We start from the raw sequence: 18,158 nt of genomic DNA on the forward strand, positions 1-18,158 counted from the left end.
AGAGTAGGTGGTTGAATGTGCTCCTTTTAAAACGAGATTAGCAAATAAACTTCAAGAAGATTCATTGAAATAATTAAGTCCTTAATTATGGTAAAACATCAATTTATCATTCACTACATGAAAATATTAGTAGAATTACTCATTTTAATCAATTCAAGGTTTAGTATCTCAACTCTAAAGGGATTTTGACGAAGGAAAAATCTATTTCTGGGGAGAGACCTGTGACGGCCGGTGAAAAAGGGTCCTTCTTTACACTTTTTTAATATAAATCTTCCAAATATACTAGAGAAAGATAAAAGCATGGAATGCAGAGGTTACAACCCTCACGCAATCACCTTGTGGGTGTCATGTATTTAACAAGGGCGTGTGAAAACCAATATTCACAGGCTGCCTTCCATTTAGATAATCCATTCATCAAAGGGGAGGGCCGTGACAGGCCCTAGAGAATACAGTTGGACTACCCCACCGACACCTACTACTTGCGCTCTCCAGGTCATCCTTCTGTTTTGGACTTGCCCGCAAAGTCGTAATTTTTTTTGTGCTCGGTGTTTTTGCAAATGATTGTCGTTCTTACTTGACGGTTTACGCCCCCAATTACTGTACTTCATAGTTATGTGAATAAAGATATATGTTTAAAACCTTATTTAAATTATACAAATAACAAAAAAAAAAAAAAAAAAAAGTGCTACATGCGTTTAGGGACATTCATGTAGTCTGGCTCTTCATTAATGGTATCGGTAGTATTTTGTTGCAGTTGAGTTAGGGAAATGTACTCTCCCGATTGTACAGGCTTCACTTCTTGCAATGCTTCGGTTGGAATAACTCGCCCTTTAATCAATTTTTCTCTTATCATAATTTCCACCTCATGAGGCTTAACTTGATTAGGATTAATATAATCACCTTCTTCTGCACATGATGAATAACCTACAGCCGAGCTTCCTGGATTAATATAATCACCTTCTTCTGCACATGATGAATAACATACAGTTGGGCTTCCTGTGTTAAGGGTTTCGTAAGCTCCGCTGTCCTCTTGAACCGAGTTATTAACATTCTGGGTCGTCCTGGAAGGCGTATATTGTTCCACGGGTAAGTCATGAAGATTTGGTTGCACATATCTCGCGTTCCCTTCAGTCTGTATGGGTAGCTTTTGCTTCACCTCCACACCAGAATTAGCATAAAGGTTGTCTTCAATTTGTTCACTTCTGCATAGGCAACATATCTGAAGAGATATAATTGGCATTATTGAAGTTAGTTAACATTGTACATTTTATTGAAAGTCGATATTTAAATGGAATATTTAGAGGAATTTTTATAATTAGAATGAATACAGGATAATTAAATTTAGTGTATAAATAAATCCTTTGAACAAGAAAAAGGAGAAATTTTAGTTTTGAAAAATAATCCTACTTTTCACTGAATTATAGAGGTACAGTACATTACATATCTGCCCTATGGGGCTTCTACTAGTAATTAAACAAAATTTACAGTTAAGGAACTATCATGTAAGGCAGTGATTAAAATAAGAGGGGAATTCTATATGAAAACAGAACACACATTTTTACCAATATCTCTAAAGCTATTTTTTTTCCCAACAAGCATTTGTATCTGTATCACATATACAGTATTTAGTCAATATACAATGAATGCTACCCTAGATTAGAATTTACTGAACTATATTTCTAAACAAAGGAGCCCCTAGAGGCTGTAAACCTCTTAAGAGGGGCAGAAAAGCCACTTTCTAAGAGGCCAATGACATCCACACGTCGGGTCAATTTATATACTAAGCAGCACAACCTGACAACAATGGAGGGGAGATTAAACAGTCTCTCTGCTGGTACAAGATTAGCTGCATCGGCGTCAATGAAGAGATGACTGAAAGCTGCCAGGGTGTATGTAAAAACTTCCCTGGTGTGACAGGTAAGGGTGGAAGTTTCGAGGATATACTGGCTTTGAGCTAGTTTTCTGACCCAGAGACTCGAGTATTCCGAAAGTCTAGTATATCTAAAGTCTGGTTAAAAAGCGCCGCATCAAACCTGTCTGTGGCTTTGAGACTTTGGTAAAACAGTATCAATAGTGCACAGCCTTTCAGTGGTCTGAGCAAGAGGAGGCTCATCCAATCCATCCAAACAACAGATGAGGCTCATAATCTGAATGTGTGAGACTTCCGAGCTTGACATTGGGCCTCAGGGGGGGGTTAAATCAGCATTGAGATCCTCCGGAGAGTCATTAAGAGTTATAATGCCATAATTCGGTTGCTCCATTTTAACTATTACAGACGTCCTTCCATATCCTTGTGTCATTCATATTGTGATAGGAATAGGAGGCAGAGAAGGAACAGGAGGTCACTCAAGTCGTAAGAACGTTCGCCTTAAGAGTCGAGAGAGAGTTCTAAAGACACTGCCACCTAGAATGCCTACTTGAGGGGACCATGTTTATGTTGTTTGCCGATAGTTCCTTCAACTGTGTCAGATGGAGGAGTGATTCTTGCGAAGCGGGGGAGGGAATGATCCTCGCTCCTTATCTACACTCTGTACCTGCAAAGAATTACCCAAAATAAAATGGCATTCCATAGAATGCGCAGTTTCAGCATCATAAACATTAGGCCAGACACTAGTGTTTAGTTTGTAATGGCGATCAATAGGTTTGACATTGGCGTAGGACACAGGCTCGTTATTAGCGCAAGTCAAGACTTTATCACACTGTTTCCTAGCCAAAAGTTTATAAAACTCTGTGGGGACCTTTAAGTAATGAGGAAACTACCCCATTCTCTGGGGTGTGATGAGCGTACACTAACCTAAAACTTGACATCATTAAGTTACGAAGATGTTCAGGGGTGACAACTTGCTTAGACCTGTTGGCCTGCCCAAGACGCGGAGGAGTTGCCTCACGTGTCAAGATGGCGGCACATATAGTGACATCATCACAGCGGTGCATTCAGACTTGTTATTCTAAACGTTCAGCCCAGCCGAATCAATGATAGCTGAAATTCTGGATAAAGCAGGATTTGTTATACTTGACTTCACAGCATTAGGATTGGAAGAAACTTGTTTAGAGCAGCTTAGCATTGCCAAGTCTTGGGGGGGGGGGCACAGCTGAAGCGGTCCGACTACCCTCAATAAAAAGATGATAAGTCTACTGACGCATCCTGGGAAATCTTATGAGATCTCAGCCAAGGATTCCTAGGGTACGAAGCAGACCTTGCTCGCTACTTCGAGCTGGAGACTGGTAATAAGGGTCTTTCAATAAGACTGCCTCGGTAAGGTTAGAAATGACAGGCATTACGCTGAGGTTCCGACGTTAACGCCGAGATACTCCCAAGGCTCTAATTGGAGACACCTCCAAGGGGGGGGATATCTTATCTGTATAATCTGACATATATAAAAACTCCACTCTGAGGGGAGAGGGAGATGAAGACATACAGTAACAGAATAATTAGGGACAGATGGAACATCTAAATAACCCGGCTCGAGGAGCACAGGGGTCGTAGTCAGCGAGGATCAGCTTTAAGAACTGGTTCAAGTTGATATTGTACATCAACACTAGGTGATGAAATATTAACAAAATTTTGGTCGCCGTCATCCGTGACCGAAGCTTCAGTGGGCTCCTGACATGAAGGACCTGGAAGGGGAATAACATTCGCTGCAGTACCAATCTTACATTTTCTACATTCCGCGTAGGAATAACTAATGATGATTAGAGCAGTATCTCCGTTGTTTACTAATAGAGCTCTATACCAATGTCTTTCTAGTGGAAACAAAGGGTAGTACATTATATTAGTTAATATTTATTAAGGGATTCAGCAACCATAGATCTACCCTCCAGAGATGAAATTGATGGAGATAGAAGTATCATTTTCATATGCAACAAGCTTGTTTTCTAGGCCACATATTCTAAAGTTTAAAAACTTTTTTTTTTATTTGGCAAGAGCTTTTCATTATAAATGAACAGCAATGAATTTCAGGTAAGTATATAAATGAATAATTCTATTTCAACAATTAAGTTACTGGTTGCAACTTTTTTTTATTGAAGAAAAAAATGATTTAAATATTTTAATACCGTAGTTATTGTACTATACATAAAAATAAGAGGATAATTTTTTTTTGTTCACTTACAAGTACCTATTGAGCATTATCAAAAAAAAAAAAAAAACTATAAAATGTAAGCATATTTGCTCGCTCACAAGTAAATCTTACATTATAATGGGGCATTATATGGCTTCAGTATATCACTAAGATATTTCTTAAAACTTTACTAAAAAAAGCTCAATAATAATTTCCACCCAACTGAAATTTTAATGCGTCAAAGTTTACTAGTGCGTGTCATGGAAAATAACTTTACCTCCTTTTGTAGGTACATATAGTAGGCATTAAAACCAAAGCTAACCAAGAAGCAAATGGCAATAAATACCAATCCCGTAAGTAGTAATTTGACGGCACCATTATTCTTGGAGACATCTTCATGGGGGGGAAATATCTTATCTGAAAAGGAGAGGAGAGATTAATTTTTTAGAGTAAGGGTACACCATATTGATAAAGCAATTGAAAAAAATGGTAAACTCCTATACCTTAACCCTTTTACACCCAAGCTATTTGGAAATTTCCAACCCTTAACCCCCAGGGGTTATTTTTTTTCAAGCACATTTTGCAGTATAATTTTTTTAAATTGCTCTAACAGCCTTAATTTTCGTCATAGAGAGGTCAGGTTGGTCTCATTCTCTTAGAAAATGCCTGAAGTTTCTCAAAAAATTATCAAAAATATGCAAAAAAAATTTAGATAGCAGTTTTTTGCAAGGACGTACCGGTACGTCCATGGGGGTAAAAGGATGAGTTTTGTAAAACGTACCAGTACGTCCTTTGGGGGTAAAAGGGTTAAAAATACCATGAAATTCAAATCAACAAGGAAATCCATATATTTTAAAGTAAACCAGCTAAAAAAGCTAAAATCTTAACATCTATTTATATCTAATACTGGACACAAAACGGGTGAAAAAAAAATCAAGGAATATTTCTCTGCATCAAACACTGTTCCAACTATTGACATCAAACACTATCCCAACTATTGAAGAACGCACTTGTTCCCTACCCTTAATTACAAAACACACAAGGTCTCTCTCTTCTTGAGAAAGTCTTGTAAGATTTTCGGAGATCAATCTATTCTCAAGAAGTGTTTTAATTCTTTCATTCTACTTTGTTTCGAGTATTGTTCTCCTGTCTGGTCTTAGGCTGCTGATTCTCATCTGAATTTGTTGGATAGGAACTTACAGTATATTAAATTTCTTATTCTTGATCTAGATATTAATCTCTGGCACTGTCAATTAATTAGTTCTTCATGCATGTTACATAAGATTTTTCATAATTCTACCCATCCTTTACATTCATATGTTCCAGGACAGTACCATCCTGTTCGTAATACTAGGTATGCTTTTAATTCTAAAAATCTTGCCTTCTCCATCATGAGGCTCAATACTACACAATATTCTAAGTTATATTCCAGCTGTGACCAAGTTGTGGAATGATATCCTTAATCCAGTAGTTGAATTAGTTGAACTTCTAAAAGTTAAAATTTGCAGAAAATGTTTATATGTTGACATAAATCTCTCTGTATAGTTTATATATGAAAGATGTTTTAATATTGTTACTGTTCTTAAAATACTTGATTTTAATTGTTCATTACTTCTCATATAGTTTATTTCCTTCTTATCTCCTTACTGGGCTATTTTTCCCTGTTGGAGCCCTTGGGCTTTTATCTTCTTGCTTTTCCAACTAGGGCTGTAGCTTAGCTAGTAATCCATCCATATACCAAGGCACTTCCCCCAATTTTGGGAGGTAGCCGACATCAAACAAATGAAAAAAGGGGTCCTTTCCTCTCTACGCTCCTCCCAGTAATAAGTAATAATAATAATCAAAGGAAGCTACAATCTCAGAAGTCCCATCTGAAGTAGTTTTATCTAGTCAGATAATCCAAAAGAGGATTCAGAACCTGGTAGCCCACACACTTTTTCTATTAAGACTTGTAAAAACCCATAAAATATAATCTGCATAAAAATATTTGAAGAATACTTTATCATCCACAAACATCATTTCTTCAGTAAACCCGCTCAAATGCCCTGCATTTGAAGGTTTCCATTTATCAACATTAATGATGGGTTCAAAGTTAGTACCATAATTAGATCTAAATCAATAACAAAAATTGTAAAATTTATTTATTTTTTACTGTATATCTCAGAAGGCCTTTAAGGGATGGAAGGCATTAACACCAAACCAGAACCCTAATTAGCAGTTTTTCTTTATGCAAGATAATTTATCAGTTCCATCTATAAATATCTGAGAAAACTAACGGGTATAAATCGTTTCGGAGGTGGCAGCTTCTGACGGCATAGACAAATACGAAAACTCGGATCTAAGCTTGCGTAACTTATTTGGATACGTTTCAGAAATAAGGTTCCATACTGATTCAAAAGGAGATAACAGTATCTCGCTAGTCAGGCACTTTTTCTGTATTATCCTCATCTCCCTGTCTTAAAGTTCAGGCCTTCCCTTTTGTTTCCTTTAGGAACGAGAACCTTTGCGCTTATCAAGGGACTTGCAGCACTTCGGCAGTTGAGGTACTAACGCCAACATTCACACCATTAAGGAAAATGTGCTACTCCCACGCCTATACGAGACCGATGCATTCTGCTATCTGAAACATGATGCAACTGATCAGGTTGCACTGAAATATGTTATTTTGATAATAAAATAAATTTTTGAATATACTTACCCGGTGATTATAATAGCTGCAACTCTGTTGCTCGACAGAAAACTCTAAGGTAAAACTCGCCAGCGATCGCTACACAGGTTGCGGGTGTGCCCAACAGCGCCATCTGTCGTCCAGATACCCAGTACTCAATGTAAACAAAGACTCAATTTTCTCCTCGTTCCACTGCGTCTCTATTGGGGAGGAAGGGAGGGTCCTTTAATTTATAATCACCGGGTAAGTATATTCAAAAATTTATTTTATTATCAAAATAACATTTTTCAATATTTAACTTAGCCGGTGATTATAATAGCTGATTCACACCCAGGGGGGTGGGTAGAGACCAGCAATATATGTTTACATTATTATGAGCTAAGAGTTTTTATTTCATTTTAGAAGTTATCAAAATAACAAAAACAAAATAAATAGGTACCTGGTAAGGAAGTCGACTTGAACAATTACTCTGCCTTTTTAAGTGCGTCTTCCTTACGGAGCCTCGCGATCCTCTTAGGATGCTGAGCGACCCCTAGGATCTGAAGTATCAAGGGTTGCAACCCATACAACAGGACCTCATCAAAACCCCTAATCTAGGCGCTCTCAAGAAATGACTTTGACCACCCGCCAAATCAACCAGGATGCGAAAGGCTTCTTAGCCTTCCGGACAACCCAAAAAACAACAATAAAAACATTTCAAGAGAAAGATTAAAAGGTTATGGAATTAGGGAAATGTAGTGGTTGAGCCCTCACCCACTACTGCACTCGCTGCTACGAATGGTCCCAGTGTGTAGCAGTCCTCGTAAAGAGACTGGACATCCTTAAGATAGAAAGACGCGAACACTGACTTGCTTCTCCAATAGGTTGCGTCCATTATACTTCGCAGAGATCTATTTTGTTTAAAGGCCACGGAAGTTGCGACAGCTCTAACTTCATGTGTCCTTACCTTCAGCAAGGCTTGGTCTTCCTCACTCAGATGGGAATGAGCCTCTCGTATTAACAGTCTGATAAAATAGGATAAAGCATTCTTTGACATAGGCAAAGATGGTTTCTTAACTGAACACCATAAAGCTTCAGACAGGCCTCGTAAAGGTTTAGTTCGTTTTAAATAGAACTTAAGAGCTCTCACAGGGCATAAGACTCTTTCTAGTTCATTGCCAACCATATTCGATAAGCTTGGAATATCGAACGATTTCGGCCAAGGTCGAGAAGGCAGCTCGTTTTTGGCTAGAAAACCAAGTTGTAGTGAACATGTAGCCTTTTCTGATGAAAATCCGATGTTCTTGCTGAAGGCATGAATCTCACTGACTCTTTTAGCTGTGGCTAAGCATACCAGGAAAAGAGTCTTTAAGGTGAGATCTTTCAGGGAGGCTGATTGTAGCGGCTCGAACCTGTCTGACATGAGGAATCTTAGTACCATGTCTAAATTCCAACCAGGTGTAACCAAACGACGCTCCTTCGTGGTCTCAAAAGACTTAAGGAGGTCCTGTAGATCTTTATTGTTGGAAAGATCTAAGCCTCTGTGACGGAAGACTGATGCCAACATGCTTCTGTAACCCTTGATAGTGGGAGCTGAAAGTGATCGTTCTTTCCTCAGGTATAAGAGGAAGTCAGCTATTTGAGTTACAGAGGTACTGGTCGAGGATACAGATACTGACTTGCACCAGTTTCGGAAGACTTCCCACTTCGATTGGTAGACTCTAAGGGTGGATGTTCTCCTTGCTCTAGCAATCGCCCTGGCTGCCTCCTTTGAAAAGCCTCTAGCTCTCGAGAGTCTTTCGATAGTCTGAAGGCAGTCAGACGAAGAGCGTGGAGGCTTTGGTGTACCTTCTTTACGTTTGGCTGACGTAGAAGGTCCACCCTTAGAGGAAGAGTTCTGGGAACGTCTACTAGCCATCGAAGTACCTCGGTGAACCATTCTCTCGCGGGCCAGAGGGGAGCAACTAGCGTCAACCTTGTCCCTTCGTGAGAGGCGAACTTCTGCAGTACCTTGTTGACAATCTTGAACGGTGGGAATGCATATAGATCTAGATGTGACCAATCTAGGAGAAAGGCATCTATATGAACTGCTGCTGGGTCCGGGATTGGTGAGCAATATATTGGGAGCCTCTTGGTCATCGAGGTTGCAAAGAGATCTATGGTTGGCTGGCCCCAAGTGGCCCAAAGTCTCTTGCATACATCCTTGTGGAGGGTCCATTCTGTTGGAATTACTTGTCCCTTCCGACTGAGACAATCTGCCATGACATTCAAGTTGCCTTGGATGAACCTCGTTACTAGCGATATGTTTAGACCTTTTGACCAGGTGAGCAGGTCCCTTGCGATCTCGTACAACGTCAGTGAGTGGGTCCCTCCTTGCGTGGAGATGTACGCCAAAGCCGTGGTGTTGTCCGAGTTCACCTCCACCACTTTGCCTTGAAGGAGAGACCTGAAGCTTTTCAAGGCCAGATGTACTGCCAGTAGCTCCTTGCAGTTGATATGCATTGTCCTTTGACTCGAGTTCCATATTCCCGAGCATTCCCGACCGTCTAATGTCGCGCCCCAGCCTACGTCCGATGCGTCCGAGAAGAGAACGTGGTTGGGAGTCTGAACAGCCAGGGGCAGACCCTCTCTGAGGCTGATACTGTCCTTCCACCACGTCAGGCAAGACTTCATCTTCTCGGAAATGGGGATCGAGACCGCTTCTAGCGTCTTGTCCTTTTTCCAGTGAAATGCTAGGTGATATTGAAGAGGACGGAGGTGTAGTCTTCCTAATGACACAAACTGTTCCAGGGATGATAGCGTCCCTATCAGACTCATCCACTTCCTGACTGAACATCGTTCCTTCTTCAGCATGTTCTGGATGCATAACTGGGCTTGGCTTGTTCTGGGGGCCGACGGAAAAGCCCGAAAAGCTAGACTGTGAATCTCCATCCCTAAATACACAATAGTTTGGGATGGGACCACTTGTGACTTTTCCATATTGACAAGGAGACCCAATTCCTTGGTCAGATCTAGAGTCCACTTTAGATCCTTCAGACAGCGACGACTGGAAGAAGCTCTGAGAAGCCAGTCGTCCAAATAGAGGGAGGCTCGGATGTCCGCTAAATGAAGGAATTTGGCTACATTCCTCATCAGCCTCGTAAACACAAGAGGAGCTGTGCTTAGGCCAAAGCACAGGGCTTGAAACTGGTAGACAACCTTTTCGAAAACGAATCTCAGAAAAGGTTGGGAGTCCGGGTGGATGGGGACGTGGAAGTAGGCGTCCCTTAGGTCTAAAGAGACCATCCAGTCTTCCCTTCTGACCGCTGCTAGAACCGACTTTGTGGTCTCCATGGAGAACGTCTGCTTTGTGACAAAGACATTCAGCGCACTGACGTCTAGCACCGGCCTCCACCCTCCTGTCTTCTTTGACACCAAGAAGAGGCGGTTGTAGAATCCCGGGGTTTGATGGTCCAAGACTTTGACTACCGCTCCCTTCTCTAGTAAGAGAGACACTTCCTGTTTCAATGCTCGTCTCTTGTCTTCCTCTCTGTACCTGGGAGAGAGATCGATGGGAGACGTTGCTAGAGGGGGTTTTCGTACAAACGGGATCTTGTACCCCTCTCTGAGCAACTTCACAGATTGTGCATCTGCGCCTCTCTTTTCCCAGGTCTGCCAGAAGTTCTTGAGTCTGGCTCCCACTGCTGTCTGAAGAAGCTGGCAGTCAGACTCTGCCCTTAAAGGACTTGGTTCCTTTCTTCTTTCCTCGTTTCCCTTCGGCACGAGCACCTCCTCTGCTGGAGGCTCTGCCACGAAAGGGCGGAATAAAACGGGACGCTGGAGTGTCCATCCTTGGTCTAGCTGACAAGGTAGGCAAAGGGGTGGCTTTGCGAGCTGAGGACGCAACAAGATCGTGAGTATCCTTCTGTATCAAAGAAGCGGCAATTTCCTTAATCAGGTCTTCTGGAAAAAGGCACTTGGAAAGCGGAGCAAACAGAAGTTCGGATCTCTGGCATGGTGTAACTCCAGCTGAAAGGAATGAGCATAGGTTTTCACACTTCTTAAGGACTCCGGACACAAATGATGCAGCAAGCTCATTAGACCCATCACGTACGGCCTTGTCCATGCAGGACATAATGAGCAAGGAAGTCTCCTTCTCTGTTGGAGAGATCTTTCTGCTTAGAGCTCCTGGACACCAGTCTAAGAAGTTAAAAACTTCGAAGGCTCTAAAGATACCTTTCAGCAGGTGGTCCAGGTCCGAAGATGACCAACATATCTTTGAGCGTCTCATGGCAAGGCGGCGGGGAGAGTCTACTAGGCTTGAGAAGTCGCCCTGGGCAGAGGCAGGAACTCCCAAGCCGAGAACTTCTCCCGTGGCATACCAGACGCTCGATCTAGAAGAGAGTCTAGCAGGGGGAAACGTAAAAGCTGTCTTCCCTAAACTCTTCTTGGACTGCAGCCATTCTCCTATCACACGCAAAGCTCTCTTGGAAGAGCGTGCGAGGACGAGTCTAGTAAAGGCAGGAGTGGATGACGGCATGCCTAACACAAACTCTGACGGAGGAGAACGCGGAGCCACAGAAACAAACTGGTCCGGAAACATCTCTTTGAACAGGGCCAAAACTTTCCTAAAGTCCAAAGAGGGTTGCGTAGACTTAGGCTCGTCCAGTTCTGAATGCGGTTCATCTACGTGTGCAGCAACATCATCATCAGAAAGTCCCTCATCCGATAACTGATGAGGGAACGGCAACGGAGGGGGTAACGGCTGGTAAGCTGAGTCCGGTCGCACGGGTGCATGCGTGACTGAGCCGGACGCGACGTCATGGAACTGTTGCCCAGTCTGTGAGCTGGCAACAACCATAGCAGCGCGGGGACGCACAGCGTCTACTCCAGACTGTCTGGACTGATGTGGGTGAGCAGTGGCAACCACACTGGGTTGCGGAGGTTGACGCACCGCGTCAAAACAAAACAACTCTGACGGTTGTTGAACCTCACGAACGTCAACGGATACCTCCGTGCGTCGCTGAACGTCAACATGCGGCTGGCAGATCACACTGGAACGCATGGGTGGCGGAACTCTCTCAACTGGTGTGCGTGAGAAGGTTACCTCAGCGTCCACCGGACGCACAACCGATCGTGTGGGCGGTTGTAGGCAAGGAGCTGCATTAGCTGGTGCGGCAGCAACCTTCTCCGCACGAAAGTCCTGCATAAGAGACGTTAGCTGAGACTGCATGTCTTGCAGTAGAGACCACTTAGGGTCTACAGGAGCAGGTGCGGCGACAGACGGTGTAACTGTCTGAAGCGGTACCGCTTTGCCTCTCTTAGGAGGAGAGCAGTCATCGGTTGACTGCAGCGAGTCCGAACTGACCCAGTGGCTACAACTGGGCCGTTAGATTTGTGCGGAAGGGACCGATTTGCGCTTTAACGGTCGTGAGACCTTGGTCCAGGGTTTCTTGCGAGAAACACCTTCCGAAGACGAGGTATATATGGGCTCTCTCGTCTTAGTTAGACAGGGGCGATCTTGGGTAGATACGCCCGATACCACGGAGGGAACGTCTGTTCGCTGATTAAAGCCTCTCGAACCCATTTGTCGTACGACATTGCTTCTCCCCTGGACTTGGGAGCTTGCAAGAGGTCCCGGACTAGGAGGACGACAGGCACAAACAGACGAACCCTCAAGCGCAACACTATCCACAACACTATCACTCACTTTAACACTTCCCACTGCACTTTTGCACTTCAGCTCCTTCACATCCGCCATAAGTTGATTACGGTCACTAGCAAGGGACTCAACACTCTCACCCAGAGCTTGGATGGCACGCATCATATCAGCCATCGAAGGTTCCTGAGTGCCAGGAGGGGGATTAGGAGCAACCACTACAGGGGAAGGAATAGGTTGTGGGGCATGAGGAGAGGAAATATCGATAGAACGAGAGGAACTTCTCCTAACTCTATCTCTCTCTAGCCTACGTGTATACTTTTGGAATTCGATAAAATCGAATTCCGAAAGCCCAACGCACTCCTCACACCGATCTTCCAATTGACAGGTTTTATCCCGACAATTGGAACAAACAGTGTGAGGGTCGATAGAAGCCTTCGGAAGACGCCTTGAACAGTCCCTAGCATTGCACTTCCTAAATTTTGGGACTTGTGAAGGGTCAGCCATTTTGAATTGGTCAAAGGGGAATTCAAAAAACTATCAAAAAGTCATCAACAAAGAATCCGTTATCAAAAAGAGTTCAAGGATTTATGAAGAGAAACCTTGCACAGCGAAAGCTCAAAACTAGAATAATGTACTTCACCAATTAGTTGTGAAAAAACTCCAGTTTAGCAACAGCGAGTAAGTACGTCTTGTCGTTAGCACGACAGAGAGAAAATTGAGTCTTTGTTTACATTGAGTACTGGGTATCTGGACGACAGGTGGCGCTGTTGGGCACACCCGCAACCTGTGTAGCGATCGCTGGCGAGTTTTACCTTAGAGTTTTCTGTCGAGCAACAGAGTTGCAGCTATTATAATCACCGGCTAAGTTAAATATTGAAAACTTAAAAGATATGCCACACCATTAATATATGGGGCAAGTGTACAAGTGCTTACTTTAGCAAGCAGAAGGTTATTAAGATCCAAGCAACCAGCTTGGTCTTCTGCCTTAAAATATAGTGGTCGAAATGAGTAGACCTGATTGCAGACTAGCGAGGGTTTTGGATTAAAAAGAACTGAAGTGCAGTAATTTGAGAATGGGGCTCTTAGAGAGAGCAAAACTTGAATAATTAAGCTGGCCATATGCTAGAACAGGAAAATAACTTGTGTAATCACACCTTAAGCTAAAGTAACAAGGCAAAAATTACCTCTAAACCTTTTATTCCTCCTGCTGCTTCCTCCGGTGCCTTAGATGACCGCGGAAGTAGCAGCAGTAGGGGATTCAGCATAATGGTGGATAATGGGGGAGGGTGGGCTGTGGCACCCTAGCAGTACCAGCTGAACTCAGTTGAGTCCCTTGTTAGGCTGGGAGGAACGTAGAGATTAGAGGTCCCCTTTTTTGTTTTTGTTTCATTTGTTGATGTCGGCTACCCCCCAAAATTGGGGGAAGTGCCTTGGTATATGTATGTATGTATGTATGTATAATTACATTAAGAAATGGTGCAAATCACCCCCTCCCATGAAAAACAGGGGGTTGACCTTGACCAACCTACATTTAAATATACCTGATAATTACTTTCTCCCTTGAGTTGTCTCAGAAAATATCTATCATGACAAGCATAATAATATACACTTGCACAGCGAAATTCATATGAATCTTTATATGGCCTTAGCAAAATTTTATATCATTGTAGGCCTACAATATTAAATTTTCCTTGGTAGAACAGGAAACAGGAGGTCAGGGAAGGAAAATCACATCATTTACAATGCGAAGTATCAGGTAATCTAATTTAGTTAAACAGTAACACACTAGTAAAGTAGTGTATTGTAAAAATCTGAAGAACACCCATCACGGAACTAATTGTTACCAAAGGGATAGAGAAAAACCTTTCCAAAATTCTGATAATGGTGAACATATAATTTCTGACAAGAGATTCACGACAACTACCTGGCTGATAAAGCAGTGAGATAGCAACCGTAGGCCAAATATATATAACGTAGAATATATACCATAAAATTGTACCAGATAAGGGCAAAACCATACCTGAATCAACCAGGTACCCAAGTGACTTAAAAGAACAGATAAAATACTTTAAATATCAAATTCTAAAAGTAATTTGTTTTCTTTCCCAATACATATCTGAGTCCGTTAAAAGGAGTATGCTCTCAGGTGTCGGTAGTTGGTAGCGGGGAAGCCCAGCTCCCACGAAAATAGTACACCAAGTAGCCACTTCGACCTTCACTCAAGGCTTTCAGGGTAGTTGAAGCAGAAAGTGAATATTAAAGGACTCGGGGGGTTTGTATAGTTATGAAAAATAATAATTTTCAAAACTTGTGATCTGTTCTTACATGAATACATACCCTTGTCCTTTAATAGGCAACATTACTGAAAGGTGGAAGCCCACATAACTATACCGTCTGGTTTAAAATCTTGCGATGTCAATACACTATAACCTGATAGAGGTGCAGTGTTTTGGTACCTACCAACTTCCAACACTTGCGAACAGATTCTCATGGGTTACAAGTAGATATCTATCTGCTGACAGACGGACCGAGGAAAAACATATCCTCGAAAGGATGTGATGTCACAATGTATGGCCAATTGGGTGTAATGTATCGTACATTGTATCCACCTTCCAAACAGCTGTTTGGTATAACAGCTTCCTTGCATCAACATTCGATCCAACAAATAACAGAACAACCGCTGCACTCACAGAGGTGGCAAGGAAAAAGAGGAAAAGGGCCTTTAATCCTAGACTAACGTCACTACTGTTACCTTAGATGAAATACTTCGTGTTCCTTATGGAGCTCGGTAAGCTTCACAACCTGCCGAGTAGCTACCAGAATTCACAGTGAAAATATATCTAAAGACTTGTGAGTACTCCCATGGATACTGGGCTGTAAAGTTAGCCTGGTGCTTCCAGACTACAGGCTTTAGCACTTGAGCCACTGACAGTTTCTTCCAGAAGGCGAAGGTAGATCCAATATTCTATATTGTGTGTGATTGCTTACGGATGGTTCCTTCCATTGTTCTCATAAAGCCAGAATGAAACATTTCAGGATCTGTCATTCCTTCCGTACTTAAGCAAGTGTTGAGGTGTCTTCCCCAAGACCAGGAAGGGAAGTCATTCTTGCCATGATAGTCGCCTTTGTAGGGAGGAGTGAAAGAAGGATTAAAGTCATGGCTGCCTGGATTCTAGGTCCTTGCCAAAAATGCTGAACCAAGGCAATGGAAATCTTCTACCTACAGGAAAATATATGCCGCTATTAACCTCGCTTTGCCGGGGCTAACCAGTTTCAGTGGGTCAAGACAAGAGATCTGATGACCTGTGGAAATGCTCCAAGAGGCTTTAGCTCTTAGGAGGTAAAGACTGTATCTATCCTTGTTCCTCAGGAGTCTAGTAGATTCTATTGAAGAGGCCATGTCTTAATCCAAGGGACCGGGCAGTATTATTACCAAGGAAATTGGGGAGATTTCTTGATAAATGGAGAGAGAAACAGCTCATTTCGATACCAAATGACCTGTGGATACTAGGGATTAATCAAGGTCTTTCTGATTAGAGATGTCTTCTACCAACTGTAGAGTAATCTGAGAGACAGGGAAAGAGGGATGGAAAGGCATAAGTGTCTAGGATTCACATAGATGATGGAAAATGTCTTCCAATTTCACTGACAGTCTATGACTAGGAGAATCCCGCAAGTTTCTTTATCCTACTGTAAGGCGAACAGGACGAGTGATGGTGAGAAACTAAACCTATCCACCAATCAATGATGTAGGGATAGCCTAAAACCCCACACCAGGACTCTGTCGAATGAGCGTGTTTGCTTGAACAGTGTCCTTGCCTGAAAGAACCTTGTGTATCTCCATCACATCTACTCAGAAGAATGCACATGCTTGGGAAGTTTCGAAACGAGGCCCATTTGTAAATTTAGACACAGTTGGAAACGTTATATAGGCCATTCACTACCAAGTGCTCAATCAAATCCTTTGGAAACAAACTTAGCAGTCGAAGTTCCACTTAAGCTGAAAGCATACAGTAATCTTATTAAAAAGCAAGGGTTTGTATTTATCAAGAGACAAGTAATCATTCAAAAATACCTAGTTGAATTGGTGGGACTTCAAAAGTTCAAACTTTCAGTGAATATATTATGTTGAACAGGCTGACAAAAGTCTTTTTATAGTTTATACTGTATATGAAAGATCTATTTTAATGCTGTTACTGTTCTTAAAATATTTATTTTATTTGTTCATGGCTTCTCTTGTAATTTATTTACTTCCTTTCCTCACTAGGCTATTTTTCCCCGTTGGAGCACTTGCCCTTGGGCATATAGCCCTCTGCTTTTCCAACTAGGGTTGTAGTTTAGCCAATAATAAAGAAAAATGAAAAGAGCAACATTATAATACATCTTTTACCTGTGCTGAACATAAATTTTGGTGTGGGTTGCCAGATGTAGAACCCATCTAAGTACCTCTTTCCTGGGTTGGTGGTTTGAGACTCCTGACCTTGGATTTTTGTTTTTAAATGTCGAAACATCGCGCTTAGCAGAAATAAGCACATATGACACAGGGGTAACATTCATAAAGATAACAGGGCAACTTCCACTGTCCTTTACACCTTCACTCAGTCCCAGAGGGTACCAAAATTAATAAAGAATATTATATATCACAGTACTGTATTGTGAAACCTGCTTACCTTCTTGTTCTTTGGGCTCTGCTATGTAGACAGTCCCTGATGTTACTTCAAATTTTACAGAATCGTTTTTGCCATCAACTATCAATACCTGAATTAGAAATCATTATTAGAAAAAAGTTTATTTTTAATCCCTTGGAACCTCCTAAGAAATTTATCCAATTAATCAAAGTTGGTATATTAATCAGAACAGTGGCAACCAAACTGATGAATAAATTAGTTGGGATAAATAACTATATGACTACAATACCCAACAATTTTTAAAGACTACCTTTTACTTAAACAACTTACATATATTTTACATAATTCTTAACCTAGCAATGTGAAATTACTTGATATTTACCTCAAAATGGTCAGTTTTGTTAATAATTTTCATCATAGAAGAGTCGAGTGAAGTTTTATTAAATGAACAGCTCTGGATTTTGCTACAGCTTAGTTTCAAAACCTCCTGATTAATTGTGATCTCAAGTGACAAAGGATAATTCTGCAAGATCATGACAAACAAATTTCTCTCCTTGAGAAGAAATTCTTTAGGTTTATCAATTCTCCAAACAGGTTCTCCTGTAAGAAAAGAAAGGAAACAATATAGGTTAAGTAAAGCTATAGGGTGTATTTGTGGCTTTATAAAGGTGTAAGTGTAATATTAATGCCATCTCAATCAAAGTTTACAAGAGCTCTACACATTTTTTTTTTATATCAATTAGATAATAAATGGCAGAAATATATATGTATAATTTACTCTGAAATAGATTTTAATGTGCGACTGGATAATACATTATAACTATTGTTCTAAAACCTGTGGGAGTGTGCTTTAGTCTGAGAACTTTATCTTCTTGAAAGTACACTTCTGCAACTATACTCAATTTTTTAATACGTGCATTTGCACCGACTCAGCGGTGCCCTTTTAGCTCTGAAAAGTTTCCTACTAGCTGATTGGTTAGAACCATCCTGTCCAATCAATCAGCGATCAGGAAACTTTTCCGAGCTAAAAGGGCCTGTTCAAATATATCTAGTGTATATTAACCCTTTTACCCCCAAAGGACGTACTGGTACGTTTCACAAAAGCCATCCCTTTACCCCCATGGACGTACCGGTACGTCTTTGCAAAAAAATGCTATAAAAATTATTTTTTTCATATTTTT

The 18,158-nt window shown here is 41.5% G+C and overlaps 1 protein-coding gene across 2 annotated transcripts in view; it reads right to left on the reverse strand.

Moving 5' to 3' along the window:
• Positions 1-404: 404 nt before the first annotated feature.
• The window catches only part of LOC137635244 (uncharacterized), a 49,237-nt gene continuing 31,483 nt past the window's right edge, over positions 405-18,158 (reverse strand). For both annotated transcript variants that reach the window (XM_068367697.1, XM_068367696.1), the window contains exons 4-7: positions 17,360-17,577; positions 17,020-17,107; positions 4,339-4,478; positions 405-1,219 (exon numbers count right to left, since the gene is read on the reverse strand). In XM_068367697.1, the coding sequence (XP_068223798.1) occupies positions 686-1,219; positions 4,339-4,478; positions 17,020-17,107; positions 17,360-17,577 (980 nt within the window). In that variant the 3' untranslated portion in view covers positions 405-685. The remainder of the gene's footprint in view (positions 1,220-4,338; positions 4,479-17,019; positions 17,108-17,359; positions 17,578-18,158) is intronic.

This window comes from Palaemon carinicauda, unplaced genomic scaffold, assembly GCF_036898095.1.
Source record: "Palaemon carinicauda isolate YSFRI2023 unplaced genomic scaffold, ASM3689809v2 scaffold106, whole genome shotgun sequence".
In the NCBI taxonomy this organism is placed as follows: Eukaryota; Metazoa; Arthropoda; class Malacostraca; order Decapoda; family Palaemonidae; genus Palaemon; species Palaemon carinicauda.